A 24,631-nucleotide genomic window follows, 5' to 3' on the forward strand; every position below is an offset into this window, starting at 1 on the left:
GCAGGGAGCTGTTGCATTGAGGCTACCACATCCTGGCCATCGCAGACGCTGCATAAGACGGTTCCTTGGACCCGCTTGTACGGGCTCGATCAGCTCTCGACGCCTCCGGGGGGGGTGCGCATTTGACTCAGCTGCCGAGCTGCGGAAACGCGTCGCTGATTCGTTCTGGCGCGACTGCGCACGAATGAGAGCATGGCTCTCGTCCTCTAAATGCGAGCTGGTGTACCAGACACACGGCAGCCAGACGCGTTAACCAGGGCTCTCGTTCTTGGAAGCCCCTTTCCATGGTACACATGGGTCGGCTCTCGCACATTCTCCCCGTCACCAAGTGGCACGGGGTAAGCTGCTAACTGACTGGAATTTCCGCGGCAGATGTCTGCGATAAGCTTTTGAGGTCACTCTGAGGATGAAGTTGTGAGAGAATTGCTCTCGGATGTGCCGCAGTGCACGGCCTCATGCCACCCCAGTGACCCTGAAAGAGTCCCCCCGGTACCCGACGCTTGCCACCGTATAACAATGCATCAAACTTGTGTACCGGAGGAGGAGGCTTGCTGTGGCCTCTGCAGGGCGTCTATGAAACGAAGTGCGGGCAAAACAGACTGCGTTCCCTTGCGCTTCGTCGCCGCCACCTCCATCCCTGCAAAAATTCCATGCGTGCGCGACCGTGCAGACAGACAAGCATCTCGTTGACCGTTTCGCTCGCACGGATGTGCGCAGAGACATCACAGCACGGGAGCCCGGCGTCGACTCCTGTCTCCTCCTTCTTCGGTTTCAGCGTGTTGACGCCGTGACATCTTGCTCGCCTTAAATCCTTCCTTTGCGTTTTCTGAGTTGTTTTTTGTTTTCGGGGAGGAAGGGGGGACACAAACGCGCCTGAGGTGCTCGAGGAGTTCACCCACTGCGTTGCTCGCTTGCGAAACAGATGCGCAGGCAGCCCCAGGAGAGCGTCACCTCGTGTTTAGGATTTCTCTTTTTCCCGTCATCCCTTCTTCTCCATGCCTCCTCATTTCGGCTCGGATGAAGCCTCCGGTTTTAGCGTGGGTACGCGACTTGCTCTTTCGTTCGCCCTAGTCCCTTCGGCGGGCGTGTTTTTGTCTCCATTTGCACTGACTCTCTTGCCCGCCAGCGCTCGCGTTTGACTGACTTCCACGGGCTACTTTTCGCCCCGATTCCGCGTTCTCCCTCCCTGGTAGATCTTCAAAAATGCGGTTGCGCGCCTGCGCCCATGCGTGGGGTCGCTGCGCCCTCTGCTCTCGTGGCAGATTTTCGCAAAGTAGCGTGGAGACAGCGTCACGTTTCTGCAGGGCTTCGGCCTCTCGACTCAGGCCTCCTCAGCCTCTCCTGCGGCAAGCGTTGCCCGCTCAAGCCCCTTGTCCTTCTGGGGTGCTTCCCGGTGTCCGCCGCTTCTCTGCCTCTTCGGCGGAGACGCCGTTACGCGCCGCCTCGCTCGCAGTTTCGTCTTCCGACCCGGTCTCTCCTTCTCTTTTAAAGCTTTCCCTATCGCACGCTGTCTCTCCGTCGTGGAGGGCGACTCTTCGCGCAGAGTCCTGTGCAGATCCGGCGACGCGGGCGTTCGCGAGCCCGTGGCAGGCTCACAGCGTGCGGAGACTGCGCCGGGAAAGAGCTGGGGGAAGGCTCAGTCCCGCGGATGAGGACGCCGTCCCGCTTGAGGCTGGAGCTAGCTCCAGCGGCTCGATGAGGACGTCAGAGACGGCCTCGCGGGGTCATGCCGCCGACGGGCAGCACACGTGCGCAGGAGAGGCGCGAGGCCAAGCCGGAATAGGACTGGAGAAAGATATGCAAGGAGTCGAGGACTTCTGGGGGTCAGTGCAGAGCAGATTCGACCGCATCCTGCAGACTGCCCCGACGTGCTCTCCAGCTCTAGACCCTCCCACGACGGCGGCCTCGGCGTCTTCGTCCGCGCCTTCGAGTCCGGCGCCGGCCGTCTTTTCGCCTTCTGCTTCCGTGTCTCCGTCTACGCGTCGCTCGGCGGTGTTCCCGACGCCGTTCTCGGACTCCCCTCGCGAGACGCGACTCGAGTGTATCCTGCCGCTGTCGGCGTCAGCACAGGAGGGAGACGAAGAAGCCTTGCTGCAGCGGTTGCTCCGAGAGCACGGAATCGTCGGTTCTTGTCGGCAGCGAGGCTCCGCTGCGACATCCAGTGAATCGCCTGACCACGCCACACACGTGGAAAACGGAGGAGAGGCTAGCGCGTGGGGAGAACGAGCGGAGGAAGCGACGCTGTTGACGCCTCCACAAGCCCCGACTTCGGTCGCCGAGGCGGTCGGCGGCTCCCAGCGCGTCCCCATAGATCCGAACAAGAGCCGCGCGCAGCTCGACGAAGAGGTAAAAGCTGCGATCTCTCACTTCGTGCCTCATGCAGTAAAACGGAAGGAAAAGCTGCGCAAATCCGCGCCAGAGGAAGAAGAGCAGACGGCTTCACACGAACGTGAAAAACCGACGGCCGCCTCGCAGAGAGACAGCTTCCTGGCGGAAGGTCCACAGGAGCATGGCGACCCCGGAGGAGAGGCGTCTCGCTCACTGGCAAGAGTCTACGACGAGCGCGACGACGCTAGCAAAGACGCCGATGGAGAGCGAGAAGATGGAGCCGCAAGACATGATCGTGTGGAGTACATGGGCGACGCAGCATTCGCCGAGAGCGTCCTGGGGGTGGTGAGTCGACCGCGCGTTTCGGGGCAGTTAAGGCCTGGAAGTCACGCAGACAGACCAAGCGCCCTCGTGGCTCATGCGTCTGGAGTCTCTGAACGCCTTGACACCAAAGACTCCAGCGCAGAAGAGCAGGACGGCGAGGAAGAAGAGCTGACGCCGGCGCAGCGTTTCTACCGCGACAACCGAGAGCTGCTGCTCAAGCGCGCTCAGGCGTACTATCACGAGAAGCAGCAGAAATTGGCACGACAGCCGTCAGAGCCACTTTCGCAGGAACATGAGACAAACGTATTTGAAGACGACGAAACAGAGGCAGTCGATGATGAGTGGGCCTTCTTCCGCGAGCCCGTCGTTCGTCCGCCTAAAGACCATCTCTGGGGCGTGGCCTGGCAGCAGCCGGCCGAGAGCCCTGCGACTGGCCAGAGACGCGCGTGAGTGTTTCCATAAAATGACGCTGCAGTTATTTCTAACATATCTCCCCAACCCCTGCGCCTTCTACCAGCACGCACTCATGGGCTCCGTTTTCTTCTTGTTCGGTGACAAAGCGTTTCCTCGTATTTGCGCCGTATTCGCTTCCGCCATCGCCCCAAGCCCTGGGCGAAGTACACCACGCAGGAGCTTCATGCGCGGCAAACGGAAGTGTGTTCGTGTTTCGGTTCAGCGCGTGCAGCCAGAATCGGCGGAACTGCCGCTAAGCCCTTTAAGCGAGTACCCGCTTGACCGAGATCCACCTTGCGAGAAGGAGGTTTCATGTTGCGCGGTGTATCTCTGATCCTGCTTGACGGGGGGTGTCTGATATCACCACTCAACAAGGTTCTGCCTCTCAAGCGCTCTAGGTGAAGCTCACGCGTATGCCTGAATCGAGGAAGACATAGCACTCGCCTCTGGTGCGTCGATTTGCGAAGACTTGAACATGCACGGTATGGCTTTCGCTTCCTTGCTTTCTTCTCAGCAAAACCGTCGAACTAGAAAGGGGTAGAATGCCCACTGTGGAAGAATTTGTTACTATTCTCCAACAGGTACGTCCTCCCCCTGCATCTGTTCTGCACAAAGGCGCAGCTGAGCGACGCTCCGCTTCCAGCGTGGATGAGGCAGGTAAGTGGAGACTACGTTCTGGTTCCCTTTGGCAAACACACAGCGAGACGAGACGGGTGGCCTTTCACGCGGGGATGTGAGGAGTCTTCTTGCGGTGTTGATGTCTTCATTTTGTGAGCTGTGTTTTCCTTTCCGTACTGCGGCGTTTTGGTAGGAGCACATGGAGGACATCCGCGTCGTCGATTTAGATGCATGCGGTCGAAGAGACGTCGCCCGCTTTGCTATTGTTGGCACGGGCCGCACTCCCGAACACTGCCGGTAAGCTTGGTTTTTTGCCGTTTTCCGCGGGCTGTCTCCCCTGCGGAAGACCATGCCTAGTTCAAAGTCGCGGTATCCATCTGCTGGTTGTCAACCGAATGGAAACAACGTGTATCGGCGTTGCACAGATGACTTAAGCAGCAGAACTTCTTGGCGAGTTGAGCGTGCTCCCGGACTTGTCTCTGCATGAAACGCGAAGCCGCATCTCGAGCTTTGCAGAGTATCTGAACATGCCGCAGTGGCTTTTGGGAGCTGTGCACGAGTGAAGAGTGCTGTTTCTCCTTACGGTGTCTGCCAAAACTCGGCCCCGTGATGACGTTGGACATCTGATGTTTGACACGGGCTGCTCCAGCTAAGGTGGCGCGGTATCGAGACCGGCGGCTCTATCTCTGTTCTTGTGGTATTTGGGGTGTTGTGCGCTCAGAAGAGTAGGCCGCTTGCTGAGTCGCCTTATTGTCGAGCTTCAGGTTCCCTTCCTCTCTCGAGCTGCGTACTGTCATAGTAGTCGCGACGACGACTGGGTGATAGCGCGTTGTGCGCATATTCATCTACACCTTATGACGAGGACAGTGAGGAGCCAGTACAGGTGAGAGTTTGGGCGAGCATTTAGTTGTTAACTATTCTCATAGACGTTACTTTAGAACCGCAATAAAGTGGGAACGATGTTGCTCGACATTTCCTCCTTTTCCGGCCTTCGGGAATACGTTGATCGTTTTCGATGAGTAAACATCGCCGCTTTGCGGCCGAGAAAAACGTCAAGGAACAAATCTAAAGCGATTGAAGGGACGTGTCTTTGCTGCTTTCTATGACCTACGTGCCTTGGAAACTCAACATATGCGGCGTTAATTCCGGCGTGCTGCTGATATTCCCTGATCGATAGTACCGCTGCTTTTAAGATTTTCCATCACCGAAAATGAATGCCGCGTTCAGATCTTTTTCGCACCTCTGCAAGTTTGTTTGTGTTATTTGGTTAGACTTGAAGATCTTTGGCTTCTCCCTCATGAGCACTTCGGCCCAGACACGTTCCCGGGATATTTTGACTGTTCGTATTCACATCCGCCTCCTTATCTCCTCGCCGCTCGCGACGCAGCAGCTGCATCTTCAGCCTCAGCGGCCCGGGATATAGTGGCATACGAGAGCCTCATGGAAAGTAAAGACTATCCGGATGCTTCTGTGCATTTTCTGGTTGAAGCATCAGCCCCGCCGTCTGAAGAAAGCACCTTGCAGCAGACCACAAATGGACCCTGCTCCACGTGTCAAACGACACGCCATCCGTCGACCAAGGTGTAAACCTCCGCAGCTGACCCGGTTAACTACAAGGATGCCGGCAGGAAGAGGAGTACAGCTCCGTTACCATCAACTTTAGGGCGGACTCCGACCTTGACATGTATTTGGAAAAATATACGTTTTATTGGTAGGGACGTGTGCCTTGCGGCTGTACTCTGGCGCGGTTTTGTGTCGTCGTCTTCAAGCGCACACAAATTTGGTACACGACGCTAGAACAACCGTTGTTTCGTGTTGCTCAAAACTAGCATCAGAAGGGAACGACACCACATCTCGACTCTCCCTCCAAGATGATAAAATCGACCACATTGTCGTTCGCGGTTCAGTATACAAAAGATACCGTCCGGCGAAATTCGCACCATATGCTTTTGACACGCGTCCAGCGGAACTCTTCAGTCGTCTGGCGAATACACAGTTTCCCTTTACACGGAACCAACAGCCCAACTGACCCATGGTGCCCTAACACTGTATAGATAAGTCACGATGATTGTGTTTTGAGGAGAAACAGTGCCAGCCACGCATGATCAGGGTTCTACACTACGCGGTCAGGGACGTCCCGAACCCGGGTGGCATCGTTTATACGAAGCATCAACATCAGACAACAGCTGCTGCTCAGTCCACTAGACAGAAAGAATCTTGGAAGCCTCTAAACTGTCTGCTCTTCCACAGATGAGATAAATGAACATACCCCTTCAGGGGACGCACGTGACAGCACGCGCCTCTACACCGCTACAGAACTGATGAATAACCACGGCTCCGAGTGCTCTGTCGCGCGCCTATGCAAGCAAATGTACCTGCAGCATCCTCCCCCATTAATCACTCGACAAATGCCTATTGCCTTACACACATCCACATTCTATAGACACAGGACAGAAGAGTACCTCACGCTCACTTCAGAGGGAAATCACCTTAGAGGAGAAAAATGCGTATGTGCCCCTGTCTGGTAACCCCAGCATACTACAAACGTTCCACATTCGTGGGCAGCATCAACAAAAACCGACGTGCCTACAGGTATTCTGAGGAAGGCGCCCTCGAAATGAGTCTCTCAAACCGTTACTGTGTCCCTTTGTACAAAACCGAACTATTGGTAAAACGACCGTCAAGTGCTGCGCACACAAGTTACGCGAGAACGCACTGCCAGCTTTCCGTAACGCATGCCCGCGCGGAAAAAGATTTTGACCGAGGACTAATACACCCGTTTAGAGGAACGATACCGACGCGAACGTGGCGTCCCCTGCCGCAGCATTTAAAAGCTGATATTATCAATTAATTTCCCCTGACAACCGACTTTTGCATGAGCACCATAAAAAGGACGCGGGAGCCTTTTTCCTTGCACCGCACCCACCTTCCCGTTGCGTGAATACGCCATACCAGAGTACAACCGCGTGAGTACAGATACAATCTGCGCAGCTGGAATAAGTACTTTGCATTGTTTTGAAACACGAGGAGCGAATCACTCCATAGACATTCCCACGTACGGCCTAGGTCCTTTCCTTCGCTCCCATGAAGTGACTGCTGCGACTGTTACCGCCTGCGCGTGTCGTCATGGGTTTAGTCTGTCAACGGTATAGACGACTCATAGATGCACGAAAATGGGGCCTGACCAGCAATGCGACCGCGCCGATCTCAGAGCTTGACCATTCACATATACCTTCAGGATATGTCGATGGATCATGTTATGCCTTCACACCTCTTCCGGCGCAATACAAGACCCAAATGAGAAGCCGATCCGCTCCATGTCTTTTTCAATATGATGATGCAGACCAAGCAGAAGACACTGCACTGAGTACACATCCAGCACAGCGGTTACAGAACAACGGCAAACGCTCTCGCCGCACACCATTTCACGCGCTGCTGAGAACCCCAGCAGTGTGGCCCAAGCGAGACTGCGGAACATGCAAACAGGTAACAATATTCATGCTCGACCACGCACCAGACGATATCACACACTTACACACCACAATTCTACCGCTATTCGCTTGCTTCATTGTACGCCGAAACTCTCCACGCGCTGTGCTAGTGGTAACCCTTCTCTGACTCTGGCAAAGCAGACGTAACACCGGGAGGCTCCAGCCGCGGTGCCCCTAGGCCGGCCCCACTCCTATCCACCGCTGGGCTCTCATTTCTCCCATATTCCTCGTCGTACACCCTGTTGAATTATCACTACTCGCTCGCGAGGCGACACGGGCCGGGGATCCGCACCGTCCGACCGCAAAGGGAAGATGGGGAAGCGGCGAAATGAGGGCCAGAACGCTGGAGAAACATGCACCGCAAACTCGAAGCCAAAACAAATCATTATCTGTTCGTGAATGGCAGAGAACACGCACGTTGCGTGATGTTATCAGCTGCAATTCGAACTGCTGACTGCGCTTCCATCACTGTGACTATTCCTTACCGCTGCTCGACGACGAACGACTCGACGACGCGATCGGGCTGGCCTGCAGAGCGTTTGCTACTGCCTGGCGGCTGTCTTCAAGTCGCCGGAGCTGTAGAAGGAAGCCTTGATTGGGCCGCGCAATTGGGCGGTATTTCCGAATCGCTGCCAAAGCAGAACTGGCTGTGTGTCCGTGGTAAACGATCAGATATGCCTGCAGAGATGCGCAAATATGGTAAATAACGACCCACTCGAGTTAAGTCACTCGCGTCGAGCGGGCTATCATAATAACACAACGTAGGTGCTCGTGCTTTCTGCGAGCACGCCCGGCAGATACGCGTTTAGATGCCTGCAAGGAACCAAGAACCCCTCTACTTCATCTGCAACAAAGACAAGCAGCACCGCATACTGCACCGGTTTCTTCTGAAGCTCCCCTACCCCAATCGTCTCCAGATGCTGGAAGAGCGCAACGTTTCAGGTGGGGGGTGGAAACCCTGGCGAAGGCAGGTCACCGCTAGGCCAATGCTCCCAGAACCGGCAGTTCTCAATCCGCGGTAACCACGGAAACCTGGACTTACTGCGCAAAGCGAGGCAGACCGAGAAATGCCCTTTTCACAATGAACGAGTACTGTGGCACCCCTGGAGCACATGCAGTCACTCACAGACAACGCAGCGTACAATGTAAGAATACGTTGACGGTGGAAACCACGGAACATTGCTTGCTACACACATGGACATACGCTCAATAGACAATGCACGCGTGAACCAACATCCCTGCTTCAAGCATACAAAACAGCTGCATGAAAACAGGGCTTTGTGCGGACACCATTTAACGGCCCAGCCTCGCTGAAGAGGTTCCGTGCACATGCTTCCCGGAGAGCCGCCACCAGACACTCGTGAGTGCTGAGCCTGCTACGGGTTCCGAGATATATACTTCGTTCCAGGCACTGCCGAGCAAAACCCTCGCCAAAAGCATATTACAGGATGAGACAGACTAGACAAAACACGCGACAGTCAAAGGCAGGCGCCTGACTGGACGTGCATACGCCAAGGGACACAGGCAGCGAAGCGTACCTGGACAGGTAAGTGTGGATTCGTGCCAAAGAAAGATGGGCGAAGTCGAGCGCCTGAAGCAAAGACAAGCGACGGCGTGCCACGGAACAACACGATGACCAAGTTCAACCACACCTCAACACGAAATGCAAGCAACCCTCACCACACCTCCGTTTTTTAGACATGCACGCCGACCGCACACTAAATGTACGGGCTTCCTGGCGGCCACGCTTCTTCCCAGCAACGACCATAAGCGCATTCCGCAAAAACGGATGTGAAGCAGCAGTTCAACACTCTCCGTTGACCCGAGCGGGAGCAGTGCTGCCAAAATCGTCTAGCAGCCACATCATCTACTCTACCCACCGCCCACCGCAGACAACATTATCCTGCAAACATCCTCTCACCTGAGAAGGAGAATCCAACAGGGGATGATTGATATGGGTGATCCTAAGACGAGAGTAGAGAGAGCGCTGGTGAGAGGGCCATTCCCCGTACGGCCACGCCACTGTAACCACAAGTTTGACACCAAGTTTTTTCAGAAGCGCCTCATCTAAAGCATGCTTCAAGGAGCCTATAAAAAGGCTTCCTTTCGTCAAGGCAGGAACCAACCCTGGGGGATACACATCTGTTGGACACGGCGGGACGAGAGTGCCAGGGACATCGGATCCGCGCGCCGCACGCTCAACAGTAAAAGGCTTTCCCGGCGTACCCAGGACCAAACGCCACACCGGGGCAGCCGCCTGCACACGCTCGTTTGAAGATACTCCGGGCGGTTTCCCTTGATCCGAAGAGAGAGCAGCGGGCCGTGTCGGCTGGTTGATTTGCTGAAAACCGCAAGACAAAAGCCCAGGCCTTTGCAGACCCGAAGATCCGCAAACCGTGGGAGGCCGCCCGCCATGTGATGATGCCAAAGAGCCTTTGCCTTCAGCGCGGCCTCCGGTTAGGGTGCCCCACCGCTGAGACTGACGAGAGAATGCGTGCCGAGTCAGCGAGAGTGTCTCAGCGTCCATTGCCTGGTGGGTAGCAGGGAGGCGCGAACCTGCCATTGTCGATGAAACCTGCGAATGCTCTACGATGAGGCCATGAGGTGGCATTACCGGTGACTCCAAAGCACCATTTACAGAAATATCACCAACCGAGACAGGGGCGACAGACGACAAAGAAGCGCTAGGGTACGAGGGGGCAACCAAGCTGACAGACACGGGGTTAGAGCGACCCGGCTTCAACCGGTCCAGCCGCATCATTATGGCCCGTCTTTCGAGATGCTCCACGAGGGGCAGGTCACCCATGAGAAGCGAACACGAATGCAAAGTAGACAGAGACACCTGATGCCCAATCGCCGACCCCGTACCAACAGGGTGTCTCTCAGGAAGGCGCCCCACAGATGCACCGAAAGCCTGGAATATGCTGAACACGCCGATACGACGTACGGATCGCCTGCACACCAACGCCGGGAAGGCCGTAGTGAGTCACGTTTCTACACAAACCGCGCAGACGAAAGCGAGAACGCGCGAGCCTCATTTGTGACTCAGCAGTGTGTGCTCGCGCAATGCCGCCATCACATACGCTTACTCTGTGAAGACGTACACAGGAGGGCAAGCAAATATAAAAGTGCCGTTGAAACCGGAATCCCTCAGTACTGCGCTGTCTGGGGCTCGGTAGCGAGAGATGAGGCCACGGAGACCACCTTTTCAAGCCACGCACGTGAGGCGCACGCAAGGAAGAAAAATCTACGCTGTGGCACGGCAAGATGAATGCGCCATCTTCCCCTTCACTACGCTTCGAGAGCTTGCAAGCGTGTACACCTCGCTGTTCTTCCAGTGCACGCGGTTAAGGCGGCCGTCGAGTGACAATTCACGTGCAGTGAGTAGCTAGCGAGCTCACAGCTCAAGACATGCTAAGTTGCCTTGACCGCAGAACGCAGACATGAGTACCCCTTCTGCCCACTTCACCAGAGCATGAAGGTAGACTACGCCGAATCGAACAAGGAAGCCGGCTTGAAAGCAGCAGCCGACCATCGATAGCTGTCCCTGAGGATATTCCCAAGGACTCAACTATGCGGGCGACGACGCAGATGTAATTAGTTCGGCGGTAAGACTTGTTGGAAATGGATACGGAGGACGACAAAAACATACTCGTGGAAGATGGAGAAATCGAAATGCACGAAAATCGTCGGGGCGTCGCCGTTCAGCGGCTCGTAGCGAGGTCACCCAAGGTCACAGGGATGCCATCAATTGGACTTTGAAAAAATGCCAGTTTACTACACAAAAACGTGAAAACAACTGCGATGAGGCAGCGGGTTGAAGCGAATCATATGCATTGTACAGCGAATATCTAATTTTTACCGAGCTGCCTCAGAGACGCACAGTTTAAGTCACCTCCGTGTCGCTGCGAGAACGCCTTCCATGACCCCCCGCCTCGTGTCCAGCACGCTGCAGAACTGGCGAGCCAGCCATTAGGTTGAGGTAATGCCGACGCAACCCACACCATGAGCATGGAAAGGCTACGAAAACAACGGTCAACGCCCTTAAAGTTGGATATTTGTCTCGTTGCGCACGTCTCGAGGCAACAAACTCGCGTTTTCTCGACGCCCCACGTGTTGTCTCGGTCACCTGAGCTGGAATGCCACAGAATCGTATGGCGCGCGCCCATGCGCGATGACGGAGACACAGCCACACAGAACGACACCTGCTGCCAGGTCTTCCACGGTCAGTACACCCTTCCGTTAGTGAAAGTCCATTCGCTTTTAGGGCTTGGACTGCGTCCGAACTCGTTTCACGTTTCAACGGAAGGCGCATGCTGATCGACCCATCCTCGAAGTGTGGCCCCCAAACCTTGGGTCCATGAGGGGTCCTAACTGATGAAGATAGGGGCGCTTGCCTGATCTTCCAGTGACCGCAGCGTGCGGACACCCTACGTCAATATTGCCACACATTTCGGGTTGAACAAACTGAATGGTGTGCTAGCGCGCAGGAGGAAAATGCGAAGTACCCACACAAAACGCTTATTTACGTCACGAAGTATGTGTCTATGGTAATCGATGATCTGGCACTCTTCTGCAGGAGATGCATTTCTCCCCTCCCTCTCCGAGCCTACAGCTGATGACACGAAGAACGGCACGTAGTGTGGACTAATCCTGCCGAATGGATACACATGCTACGAAGGCTATCCCTAGCTTCTGGTGGAAGTGATACATGTGGTGCCCACCATACGTTCTAGATGCCGTAATCAGGGCAAGAACTCTTCATCTGAACTGGACGTTCACCCATGCAGCACTGCACCATGCATTAAGACCCACGGAGCAAGAGCAACATCCTAGCAGTTGCACTGCTGCGGCTCCTTCAGGGGACGCGCCGACAGGTTCGAAGTGGTGGCACTTGAGCACTGCAGATGCACGAGGAGCCGATAAGGACAGCATAATCTGAGCTTCTGTTGCCCTAGTGTGATTGTTAGTCGAGCGCACGAAAGGATGGCAACAGCGCACTCATCCCACTGAGGACAGAACTACTCAACTTGGTGACGCTCCACTCCAGCTAGACTCCTAGCACGGGCAGACGTTTCAGCAGCTTAAACCGCGCAACACGTAACGCCGACCGATGGGGTCTACACGCCGCGTTTCTACACTGGCGTTTCGTATGACGTGCATCTACGGGAATATCGTACTATATTGCCGTCTGTATTACCCGACACCAGACAACGGGCCTCGAAAGTTTCTAATAAAAGGGGAGGTAGGCGGCAGAGCTGTGCCGATCTTTCAGCAAAGCGGACGCGCCTGCCACCATCTCGTGACGACGTACACCACTCCACCTCCGGCTGACAAGGAAAACGTTCCTTTTGCAAAGCACCTGCATCATGTCACACCGTCTTAGCAGGTTTAAAACACACATGGGCTGATCACAGGCACATGACATCTGCTCACGATGAAGACTGACACGGGCATGAACACGACACACACACACACATGATTTGGGGTGAGAAATTACTGTGTACACCGGAAGCCTCTGCTGAACATGCACTGAGTGTTCCTTTTGTGCGTCAGGAATGTCACAGCCGCTGCATCCACAAGGCAAACGAGTCCACCAACCGCTGCCGCACGGAGTAGTCATCGTCCCTGCGTACCCGTCACACAGATGACGCCTCTGCTTGCTCTTGTACAAATTGCCTGTCGTCCCCAAAGTTTCGACCCCGCCGGATTCAGAATCAATTTACTCCCTCTCTGTCGCGGAGGTAAGAGGAAAAACATGCCCGAAAAAAAGAAAACCATTCGTCGTGGGGGCCGGGGTGCCCCCCCGCTACGTCCTCTGCAGGGCAATCCATATCCCTTTTTTTCCGATAAAAACCGATCGATGGGTTTCTTCTTCTGTCGCCTTGTCAAACTGTGTACGCGGTGAATTCCTTCGCGTACCTGGGTCTCCTGTTGCTAGAGCTCAGCCACCAGATGGCGTTCTCCCTGCTGAAAACCAGTTAGAAGCTTTACAGTGCTTTTCTTTCATACTTCCCGAAGTGCAAACGTTCCCGTACAACAGTGGGACCGTGTATGGCTCTCCCGCGCGAGTGAGATAAAACATCGCACGCGAAAGTATTCGTATTGTACAAATCGGAGGCTTCGAACCTCCGACACACTCGACGTCTAAAATAACCGCGCGAGAGTCACCGCCCTGGCGCAGTCCGAGCCTGCATGAACCGCGACACGACGCTTTTTCTGCTGCCGCTCTTGCAGCCGACACGAATCCGTCGACTAGCAATGGCCTCACAAGCTCCATGTGTTGATATCCATGATGTCGTCATCCATCAGGTGCCAAAGACCTCCTCGCTTCCCGCGGCCTCCGCGCCCTCGCCCGTTCTGCCGTCGCTTGCCTTGTCTCCCACTCTTTGGTCTGCCTCCCGCGTGGCCCTGAGAGACCTCTGCTTCCGTCGCCTGTCCCCCGTTGCTTGCGTGAGATGGAAAACTCTCTCCACGCACCTCTTGCCTCTCTCCTGGCCTGTGTCGCCTTCCTGCCGCGCCGCCTCGCCAGGCCGTTCGCGCGCCTCCGAAACTCGTCTTCTCTTCACACGCCTCTCCTTCACGCCCAGACACGCGTTCCCCCACAGCGTCTTGCTGACGCTGCTGCTTCCCTTCCCCTTCTCCACGCGCAGCCCCTGCTTCCGCAAACCCTGTGCCACCTTTGCGAGACGCAGAGACAGACGACCCACCCGTGCCTGGCAAGGCAGCAGTGGAACGAGAAAGCTGAGAGCCCCCTGTCCCCAGTTGGAGGCGTTCCTGCACCTGGAGGAAAGACTCTAGCAGCCGCGTTTTATCTGCCCGCAGCGAAAGCCAGCCTAGATCGCCAGACCCAGCCTGCGCGAGAAGACGAGACGCAGTGTGCGCGGCCTTCGACGCGGGAGACGCCGCGGATGCCCCGTTCATCACAAAGCCAGAGCAGCTGCCCAGCGTGACATGGTGAGCGGCGGAGCTGCCCCCGTGAAAATCCACTCGGTCCTTGGTATCCTCGCTGAGAGCGCCTTGTGCACAGTGGGGGGGGACCAGCTGCTGTATTGAACTCGAGTATGAAGTCTCCGGGACGGCATCGGCGTGACCACCGCGGCCCCCAGATGCCGTGAGAGACGACAAAGGCGCGCGCGGCTGAGTCGACGAGTCCAGGGAGACGGCGGCCACAGTCTCCGGCACATCGGGAGCCCCCTGCGTAAGCGATCGGTTCACACGGCTTGCGGCATCCGAAGGCGAAGAGACGGTCAGCCCGCCTAGTCGATCCGCGGATCGTCGCGAGTGTTGCAAAAGTCGGTGGAGGTGCTGGGAAGAGTCTGCTCCAGCCCCGACTCCCTCTCTCGAAGGAGTCCGCTGCGGAGGGGGGCTTTCTCGCGCCTCCTCCTCTGTCGCGCCTGTCTCTGGTCCCCCGCCGCTCGGAGCGGGTCGTCGGGCTCCGTCGTCTCCATCGTCGCCCCCCATCGCTCCTCCTCGGAGGCCCCCCACCATGCGAATCGGGCATCCGAGAGCACGGCTCAGCGGCGGCGGGCCTAGTCCTGGGGGAACCACGCCTGTGTGATCGGATTCTGCCTCCGTCATTACCACTTGTTGCCTCTGCTGTGTGAGGAGTAGGAGCTGCCTTGCCAGAGCGGCCGCGGCACTTGCTGTACCCGCCGGTTCCGCGCAGCCCTCGAAGCCTCCGCCAGGCACACTTTTCATTTCCGGAGGGGGGCGGGAAGCGAGAAAAGACGAGAGTCCACGCGCAGGACTTCCACAGTTTTCACGGTCGCCACGAGGCTCTGCCCCCAGGTATCCTTCCGGACTAGGCATGCAACCGAGAGGATTCGCCGACTGACAATTCAAAGCCGCAAGACACACGGGTGTAGAGTCGGCCGCCGGAGCAGCCAGCGCGGCGAGCAGAGCTGCAGAGAGGTTCTGAGAGGAGCCCTGCGAACAGGCCGGCGGCATCTGCGGAGGCCACGAAGGAGAAGCGACCCCTGCGACACACGCCGAAAGGAGAGTCGCCAAGGAAGGCGACACGTGTGCGAGGCCCTGAAGTCGCGCCAACAACTTCTGTGGGACAGGTGGGCTCAACGCCCGAGATGGCGATGACGACGATGAGAATACACGCGTCGACGGAAACGGTGTCTCTTCGTTCCGTGGCCTGTGTAGGGCCCCCCCACCCTCGGCTTCCACGCGGCCTTGGTGGCTTTTTTTGCTTGAGAGCTGCCCGCCTAGGCCTCCATCCTGGAGCGCGCAGCTGGGGCGATCACCAGGAAGCGAAGGCACAGACAGCGGACGAGGGCCGGCGCAACACCCTCGCTCTTCTTCCTGTGCTCGCCAGTCCCCATCCCTCCGCGGGCCTCGCGCCCCCACGCCACTCGACTCTTCATCCCCTGGATCGTTTCGTCGGGAGAGAATGGATGGAACCTGCTCCGCGTGGAAAATGGGCACGCCCCCCGTTTTTCTCTGCGGCTCTTTGGCTTTGCCTCGTCCGCGGCGTCCTGTTCCCGCACGGGACGCTTTATACACAAGTCGCTGCTCGTGTTGCATTTGCAGCTGCCGCATGCGTTCTTCGTACAGCTGTTCCTGAGTTTTGACTGGTACCTTTTCAACTCCTCCGCTGCCTCCTCGTGCCTCGTCGCCCTGCCCCTTCCTCACCGGTGGCGGCTGTCCAATCGTCTCGCTTCCTTCCTGCTCGCCGCTGCTGCGCGGCTCTCCACCCTTTCCCCCTTGAGCACGAGCGGACGCCTCCGTAGGTGAGCAAGCCTCCTTCGCGTCGCCTTTCCCAGACGGTCGCGCGGCTGCATGACTCGCCTCTCCTCGACAGCCCCTCGCACTCAAAGGCTGAGCACCTGAGGCAGCGGCCCCGTGGCTGCGCCTCCGCCTGCCTTCGCTGGAAAGCAAATGTGTCGCTTCCGAGCTGTTCTGGCGACCTTCCCAGCTCCCAACGAGGTCCAGCATCGGCACACGGGGCACGAGTCCGGCGCCCGAAAGCCGGTCACTCACCTCCCGAGGGTACCGAGGCGCGTCAGGGCGCGGACCGCGTGAGTCTCCAGGCCCGCCATCAGACATGCCGTTCGCCCCGCCTCCACCTCGCTGCAGCGTTGCGTACTGCGGAGTGCCAGTCGCGTCGTAAACGAAGGACGCGGAAGACAGAACCGCGGCGACGGGCGGGAAGTCAGTCGCTGCGCTGCCGCCGTGGGCCGCCTCGTGGAAGGACGCGTCGCTCGCCCGTCGATGGGAGGACCGCGATGACGCAGAATAGACCGAGTTGCCGCTACTCGATCGACGCAGAAACCCGCCGTGCTTCTGGTGGGAGCCGCCGGCCCCTACGCGTGGAGACTGCGGCGCCCGCAAGGGGGCGACGGAAAGATGGGAGGTGCGGAAAATGGCCTGCGAGCTGAGCTTGAGGGCCGACGAAAACTGCGAAGGCGACGCCTTCAAATCCATGTACTAGCACACACAAACAACAACAGCGAAAGACACACGCCGGCGGTGTCCAGCAACACGCTGCGTGGAGCACAAGGCGACGGGCATCTGATGGAGCTTCGCAGCACGCGGAGACGCTGCGGCGACCACACTTTGGGAGGTACACGAGGGTTTATATTTTGCTCTCGCAGGGCAGTCCGCCTCGCTCGTTTCCTTCCTCACCGTCCGATAAATGAGATCCAGCGCCAAACTCTGCTTCTTGCACAGGAAGCGGCACGCTCTCCCCAGGCTCTCGCGGAAGACCACATCTGAACAGGAGACACAGAAAAAACCACGGGCGCATAGGTCAAGGGCAGACGCACCCTCCGCACCCCCCAGTCGCCTCGTAGCGCCCTCCTGGAGTCGCTGTCTCTGCGTGCGCAGTTCTGCTAGAAACTTCGGAGGAGCGGCACAGCCTGCCGCGATCTGCACAAGCCCTCTCGACGCGGCGACTGTTTGTCATAAATTCCACACACGATAGGGACAGCCGAAAGGAAGGCCCCCCCTTTCCTGAATAGTCGGGGGCCTGCGCGCTGCGGACCTCGTGCTGTCTACTGGCCACACGCCTGACAGGGCGAACCCGCGCGCCTACGCGAAGTACCTATCAACTTACACAGAGAGGGGCGAGGGGAGGCAAACACCAACGGGCGTCCCCGTTCTACCCAAAGACCAACACTCCGACAGCCACGATAGAACAGCAATCCACTCGCGTGTGCTGAAACCCGTGACACCTCCTCACAGACGCACGCTGGTCACCTACCTGCCGCGAGAACGCCGAGGGGGAGAAGCGACTCTGGCGCTTCTTCCTCAGCCAGCTTGTCGCCGGCGTTGCCTTCTCGCTCCCACATGTTGTGCACGCTGCGAACAGCCTCGAAGAGCTTCTTGAACTCGTCTGATGTCCGCGACTTTAGCCGCAGGCCAACCAGGTACCTGCGGGAAGCAGCAAAGAACGCGAGGCGGCAAGTCACCGCCGGCGGCACGACGAACGACAGAGGCTTCCACGAACCGGCGGGACATGCGGCAGCGAAGAGCAGCACGAGCTCCACATGCACAAAGATACGCCCGCTTCGTTGACGCAGACATGAAGGAAACCCGTAACGCCACCTTCCACGGCCTCGAGGCGCCCATCACGGGACACATACACCGTCTCAATCGCGTTACGCCTGCGTAGCGATGCGCAGCCGCGCGAGGGAAACGCGAAAACTCGCCAGCCAAAACGCTGAGCCCACACGGCAGATGCAGACAGAGCTTCTCACCGCTCGCGTGGTTATACTTCGTTACCTTTCACTGTTGGCGGCGCGGCTGCCTGTCGGCTTGATGATTACGCAGTTCTTGAACAAGCGGGCCACAATATACACCAAACTGGCCTGCGTTGCGAGCCGGAGAGAGACAAAGCTTCAGCTGACAAGGTGACGTCTGGGCTGAAGAGATACTGGAACGCGAGACTGAAAGATGGAAAGTTCTACTCATTTTCTGGATCCTCGACAACAGCGCCCAGCTGGCGCACACACACTCCGGAGTAGCAACAGACAGGCGTGGGAGTGAGGTCTCTGAGTATCTCATTATATCTGACACAGCGTCGTTCTGTTTCGTTTCGCGAGAACTTTCGCGTCCGTTCCGCATGCGTACAGTGAAGTGCGTGAATGTGTCAAAAATTTTGCAGAGGAACGTGCCGCCCTCCTGAAGCAACAACAGCGCGAAGAGCAACTCCGACAGGAGCAAGCGAGCACACAGAAGCTCCTGAAAGTTCTCAATGTGGCGCCCCGTTTTTTCGTCGACAGCTGCACAGGCAGTCAAAAACAAACATAGGCCCGCGGGAGGAGAAGGTGCTTCTTCACTTCAGGCATTTAGATTCCCTCACCATCCTGCCACAAAAGAACTACGGTCAGCCCGGGAAGGGCTCCTCCCGCGGTTTGCCGAGACCAAGTAGGCTTCTCTTTGAACGCCAAATCCTGCCGTCTGCGCCAAAAAACATGCGCTATCTTGGAAAGCCCCACCCTTGCGCAAGCCTCGCCGGCACGTCTCCTCTCCAGGTCATGCTGCCGTGTTGTCTTCCTCCTCGCACATGTCGCAAAGAGCAGACTAAAGCCGACAGCACTGAGCCATGGGCTCCCGTTCCTGCCTCTGCCTTGCTTCCGCGTCCACCCTCTCTCTTTCTAAAGCAATGGCTCCACTCTACCTGTGCCGCCGGCGAGGCATGCTCAAAGCTCCTCGCCTGCTCCTCCGCCATTAAAACACACTCGACAGCCGAAAAGGGGCAGATAGCTCGTGAGGCAAAAGTGCGACGACCACGAAGACGCACGACTAGGCACCGAAAACCTAGAAGCAACTGGAGAGTCAGCGCGACTGTCTCGCAGTTCACAACTGTGTAGACTGGAGTAGAATCGGCACTTAGCTTCCTTCAGACACCAAGAAGCTGCTGCGCGCTCGTCGAATCTAGCACGCAAATGCGCACACTGCCAAGCAGAGAGTTACTCCTCGCATCTTACCTAAGTGAAATCCTCCGTCTGCCACAACCAGGAAAACGCACGGGACGCCGCTGTGGTCTCCGGCGTCGGCGCCTCCATCCTTCATCTCGTTGCACGCTGTTTGCGCCTGCTCTTCCAATTGGGAAGCATCTCCTTCTCCACCGATTTTCCTGGCTCCTCTCGCCTCCGGATGCTCGCCGTTCCGCTGCTTTCCCTCCTGGGCCTTCTCGGGGCCCAGGGCCGCGCCTCCGCCGTCGGAGGCCCTTCGGGCCAGAGTCGGCAAGCAGGGAGCGTTGCGACCGGAGGGACGAATGCTTGAGCGCCCCTCTGAAAAATCTGCCACGTCGGATTCGTCGACGAGACTCGCCCGACCCTCGCGGACTGCGCAAGTCGACAGCTTTCCCTCTCTAAAAACCTTCGTGCCGTGCTCTACGCATATGCCTCCTACGTCTGGTGCGGCCTCAGACAGGGCAGCAGCGAGGCTCTCCCCCAGGCTCCCTTGTCGCGCCTCTGTCTCTGGCGGGCCAGCACAACTCGACGGCGAGATACCGCTCTGGCCTGCGCAGACTGCGCCGCAGCTGTCTTGACGTTCGTTCTCCCCGCCTTTGAGGAATTCACAAACCTCTCGGCTCGACTCTCTGCTGTCTGCTGCTGAGCCCGATGCAACGCCCGTCGCCGACGGCGCGGCATCGCAGTTCGCTCGCTCCTCCTCAAGCTGCTTCAGGGCTCCAGCAACCCACTGCGCGATTGCTTCCTTTCCATGAGCCAGGTTATTCGCTCGATAGATGTTTCCCGTGCCGTCAGCGCCCCACAGAGCTGCGCACACATTGGAAACATCGCGACACGAAGCTGCGCGTGAGCGTTCCTGGGCAGCTTCTCGTCCACGCTCTCCGTTCGGGCGTCGCACACGCCTAGCTTGAGCGCAGAAACGATGCGCGACTTCAATCTGCGAGGACAAACTACGAGCTGGACTCCTGATTAGGACCTTGGAGGTCTTTGGTTGACATATCCACCCCACCCTCCACAGGGGTACAGGCAAGCTCCGGCGCACGAAAGGCACAGCTGAAGCCGTGCAATGTCAATCTACTTGCCGCATGTAGGACATCCGATGCTAAGCGATCTAATCCGTTGTGCTTGGTGGCGGGTTCGCGGGAGCGCCCGCAGAGGACACAACACGAAACGTGAGTCAGCGGCGTAGAGCACACCACAGCTGCGGGCATTCGGCGACGGAAGGAACAAAGTGCGCGACGTTAGAGAATGGGACTTGCGCCTTCTCTGCCCTCTTCAGTGTTCTGGGAACTATAATGTCTTTAATTCGATGAGTTATACAGTTTTGGATCGCGAATCATTTGAACAGACACGATAGCTACCTACCTTTCCACCGCGGATGACTGGCGAGCCGGCCGTACCACTGCGTCTTGGCTTGTCCGCACTCGGCTTCAGCGGCGTCAGTCCAGAGTGTCATGCCAAATCCGCACACCACAGGCGGAGGGGGCAAGCGCGCAGGGCCGCGCGGGACTTCCTGGTCACTCCTCGCCTCTATCGCACCTTCGCTGGTCGGGGGATCCGCGGCTTCCTGCGCCTCTGCAGGCCCGCTGTCGTACCCCGCGACCTGCGTTGTGAGGTTCGTGTTCGCCGGCGATGGGTCGATAGCAGCTCTTTCGGCGCCTTCCTGACTGCAGTCTCGCCCGCTCAAACCTCTTCTGGCTGAGCTCAACGAGGCGGAAGTCCGCCGTGGTGCGCCCGGCCCCCCAGCCCGTGCTGTCTCGCCCGGGGGGTCGGCCGGTTCCTGCTGCGGTCCGAGGAGGAAGAGGCTCCACGCTCCAGGGCCTCCGCAAACGTCAACGAAGACGCGGAAACGATCTTCGGGCTCGACAGGCGTGAGGCTCTTCTGACGCTGGCACGTTGCTCGAGCGTCTGGACGGAGCGTCTGCACGGCCCGCCGTTTTTCGCCGTGGGTCGCGCCTTCAGCCGGACGACCCCGGCTGGCCCCTGTTCCGGCGCCCCTATGGCTGTCCGCCGCATCCGCCGAGCTGTCTGATTCGTGCTCAGCGGCCTGCACTCCTGAAGCCTGAGACACGTGACCGGTCCTTCTCGACTCTGCCAAGTCAAACCGCTTCCTCCCTCCTTCTCCCTGCCGATTCGCCCCTTCTCCGGTCGCGTGGCGTCGCTGCTCTTCTAGCCCAGCCTCCTGCAGGGACTCGCGCTTCACGCCTCCACGCACGGGCCTGGACTCTCGAGACGCCTCCTCACCGCCCCCCGCGCCCGCTCCGACCGTGCGGCCGCTGTCGGCGCCTTCTTTGTCGCCAGATGCGTTGCTGGCGCAGGACACAGGAAACCCAAGCAATATCTCTACATGGCGTCTGTGTCGAAAATCGGGGAGCAGCACGGACCCTGGGTTGATTGCGGAACGCCCACCTTCCCTCATCACCCCGTGCCCGGCACCACAGCCAGGAGCTGTCACCGCCTCCCCCGTGCCGGCTGGCGGCCCCAGAAAAGAAGCCCCCGAAGGCGCGGTGGCGTCTGGCGGAGGCCCGAGGTCGGAAGGGGCACCCCCGCCTGGATACAGGCCGCAGTGGTGGGCGAGAGCGTCGCAGATTTCTTCAATCTTATCCCCCGCGCGGTTCAGGTGCTTCTTACTCGTTCCGTCCCGAGGAAAGACAAAGTCTCGCGCGGCTCTGTAAAGCCAATCTGAACGCGCCAGAGAAGTCAAGACCGGCAGACACCGAGCACGAGTGAACTGGCCGCGACAGTGCAGACGACGGCGGACACGGGGTATCCCACGGCCGCGCATACAAAATTATCTCTGCAAAAAAGAGAACACTGGAACATGACGAACGCTACCGCTACAGCGCCGTAAGTGCACCGCGCATTGATACTCACGCCACGTCGAGGCTGCGCGCTGCTGGAACCGGAGATATGAATATGCCAAAAGAGTTTCCCCCTTCGCGTTGGCGCGAATGCTCGCCTTTACATGTACTGCCTGCGCTGTCTGGAGGTAAGTTGCAGTGCGGCACAGAGATGCGCACATAAAAAACATATATGAAGCTCTATCTATACATGCGTATCTGAGACGCCAGACTGCGGCGCGCCTCTGAAGACAACACACCGAATGTTTCACGGGCTGGAGCAGTCGCAATCCAGGGCGGAGAGGCGATCCGCAGTGCAAATGAGAACTCGCAGAGCGTATTTCAGATATGTTGCCGCATACCTACAGGCGCCATAGTGTGTAGAGTCATTTCCAGTCATGTGCATGACTGTCAGAAGAGAGCGTGAGCGCGCCTACCCATTTGGTCATCGAAGATCGAATCCAGCCGCGTTTTCTTGGTCCAGAGCGTTCGGACGGCGTCCGCGTCACAGTATGCACCAGACAAGAAACGGCGGGGATCCGTGGAGGCGGCAGCGTGGAGCGTGATGTGTTTGGCTGCCTGCTCGGGCTCCTTTGTGCCCTTTTTGTGCGCGGCCTTGAACATACCATACGAAGCCCCACAGGCCCCCCGCGCGCTCGTCTGCTTCGAGCTGCCAGTATCCTTGCTCTCCAAAGCGCGCGGCGCTCTCTGCTCCTCCTTGTCCTCATGCTCACAGGCCGCAGCGGCCTTGGCACTTCCGGCACATTCGCAGAGAGGGAAGAAGCCCTGAGAAGCCTGCAGGTCGCCCTTCCTGGCTTGTTGCGTGGGCTCTTGTCTCTCCCGGTCACGCCGTTGGTCGGTGCCGCGCGGGCCTGGCATGCAGTGCTCGTCCTCCTCAGTCAGTTCGCCCTCCACGTTGTCTCCCCCGCTCGCTTCTGCTTCTCGTCCTTCCTCGGTCGCTCTCTTCTCAGTCGAGAACTCTGTCCTCTCTGTCTCTACATCTTCAGAGTGCACTCCTTCTTCTTGACGTTCTTCAGCCTCTCCCGCGTCTCGTGCGAGCTGCCACTTCCAGGCAGGAAGTGGAGCGGTACCCGCTTGAATTTTGAAGAACTCCACTTGCGGCTGGATCAGAAGACGGTGTAGGAACATCCTCCTTTCTTCGCCGGCAGCCATTCCAGGATCATCCTCTTGGACCGCGAGCATGCGTTCCATCAGTTCTCTCCTTGCAGCGTCCCCCTCGTCTTCGCTCGCTCGCATTGCTCCACCACGTGTGTTTGCAGCTCGCTCGCTGAATCGCCTTTTGACGTTCTCGCAAGCGCCAGAGAACGAAGAAACAAAGTGCCCGGCTCCCTCGAATGCCTTCCCGCCATCAAGAAACTTCTCCACCTCAGGGCCCGAGCACCTCGCAGCGTTCAGCTGGCCTCGCGCTCCTCGTTGCGTAGCCGGATCTCCCCTCTCCCACGTCTTCACCACGCGGATCTGCGCGAACGCCGGCGGGTTGCCTGTGGAAGCCTGGTGGCGCCACGTGGGGCCACGAGAGCGGAGCGCTTCCGGCGCGTTTTCGAGGGCAGCTCCAGCGTCTACGGATGGCCCAAAGCCTGGGTTTTCGGTCGCGCAATGGTTCTGCACCGCGAACCACTCGTCTTGACCCAGTGGAGGCGTCTCTGTCGAACGGTGACCCCCCGCACCCGACCTGGGCCACGGGAGACACTCCGAGCTGCGTCCGCCGCCGGCTAGGGAGGCTGCCGACACACGACTGGATCCAGAAAAAATGTGTGTGGCGGCGCCCCCCCCCGCCGGAAAGAAGGCTTCAGAACCTCGAGTACCATGTGCCCCTACCGCGTCGTGCCAACTCTCACGCGAAAGCTCCCCACAACTGCCCTGAGCGCCTGCGGCCGCTGACCGGTGCGCCGCCCGAGTCCCCTCTGGTCCGTCGCCTCCTGTACAACACGTACCCTGCCACGAGTTGGACGCATGCAGGGGAGCAACACGGTTTTCAGGCAAAGCCGCACACACCGAGGGCGGGGCATGCGAAAGCGACCCAGAAGCAGTGGATGAAGAAGAAGCGGGGACGGCTTCATCCTCATCGGACAGCTGCCCGGCCTCCCACCACGGCGTGCGTTCCTCCATGGCCGTGGAGGTCACGAGACATCAGAGCAGGTGCGGCTCCACCTTCGGGTGCCCGAAAGCGGGTTCGCGTGACACAAAGACAGACGTTTCACTTTGGAAAGAGTGCACTGCGACGGAAAATGTGTGTCTCGATAACCCACACTCAGTTGTTCCCGTAGCTGGATGGAGTGGCGGGTGATGAACCGCCGGGTACCAGAGAGTCGCCACCAGTGGGCAAAGAGCAGACACGCATCCACGCCAGACTTACAAAGAGCAGTGACGACTCCACATATAGATGCGGTGAACTGGGCTGGCGAAAATGAGAGCCGCCTCTCGTCACTGGCATCTTCATATGCACACAGGGACAGAAACGGTAAGACACAGCACGGAAATACAGACCTGGCTGGCCCGCCTCCACTCCGCGATGCTCGAAATGGTCAAGCGGCTCTCTCCTCGCATTCTCACTTACTCGAAACAAATAATCTATAGCACCCGGGAGTGAGCGGCAGAGGGACCACCACCGGGTTTACGGTGGAAC

The 24,631-nt window shown here is 58.2% G+C and overlaps 3 protein-coding genes across 3 annotated transcripts; 1 reads left to right on the plus strand and 2 right to left on the minus strand.

Moving 5' to 3' along the window:
* Nucleotides 1-1,203: 1,203 nt before the first annotated feature.
* Nucleotides 1,204-5,310, plus strand: BESB_080350 (uncharacterized protein; the record flags this gene model as incomplete). Its single annotated transcript, XM_029366397.1, has 5 exons — nucleotides 1,204-3,098; nucleotides 3,620-3,686; nucleotides 3,917-4,020; nucleotides 4,445-4,606; nucleotides 4,995-5,310. The coding sequence occupies 5 exons, from the start codon at nucleotides 1,204-1,206 to the stop codon at nucleotides 5,308-5,310; spliced, it is 2,544 nt and encodes an 847-aa protein (XP_029217828.1).
* Nucleotides 5,311-7,423: 2,113 nt separating this feature from the next.
* Nucleotides 7,424-9,975, minus strand: BESB_080360 (dual specificity phosphatase, catalytic domain-containing protein; the record flags this gene model as incomplete). The annotated part of the gene is made up of 5 exons (XM_029366398.1): nucleotides 7,424-7,557; nucleotides 7,700-7,892; nucleotides 8,257-8,317; nucleotides 8,753-8,805; nucleotides 9,136-9,975. 5 exons carry the CDS (start codon nucleotides 9,973-9,975, stop codon nucleotides 7,424-7,426), a joined length of 1,281 nt encoding a protein of 426 aa, XP_029217829.1.
* Nucleotides 9,976-13,481: 3,506 nt separating this feature from the next.
* On the minus strand, nucleotides 13,482-24,114 carry BESB_080370 (uncharacterized protein; the record flags this gene model as incomplete). The annotated part of the gene is made up of 8 exons (XM_029366399.1): nucleotides 13,482-16,652; nucleotides 16,851-16,936; nucleotides 17,428-17,597; nucleotides 17,949-18,034; nucleotides 18,297-18,448; nucleotides 19,157-19,951; nucleotides 20,510-21,826; nucleotides 22,422-24,114. 8 exons carry the CDS (start codon nucleotides 24,112-24,114, stop codon nucleotides 13,482-13,484), a joined length of 7,470 nt encoding a protein of 2,489 aa, XP_029217830.1.
* Between the last annotated feature and the right edge of the window lie 517 nt (nucleotides 24,115-24,631).

The sequence above is a fragment of the Besnoitia besnoiti genome, chromosome VII (assembly GCF_002563875.1).
Source record: "Besnoitia besnoiti strain Bb-Ger1 chromosome VII, whole genome shotgun sequence".
In the NCBI taxonomy this organism is placed as follows: domain Eukaryota; phylum Apicomplexa; class Conoidasida; order Eucoccidiorida; family Sarcocystidae; genus Besnoitia; species Besnoitia besnoiti.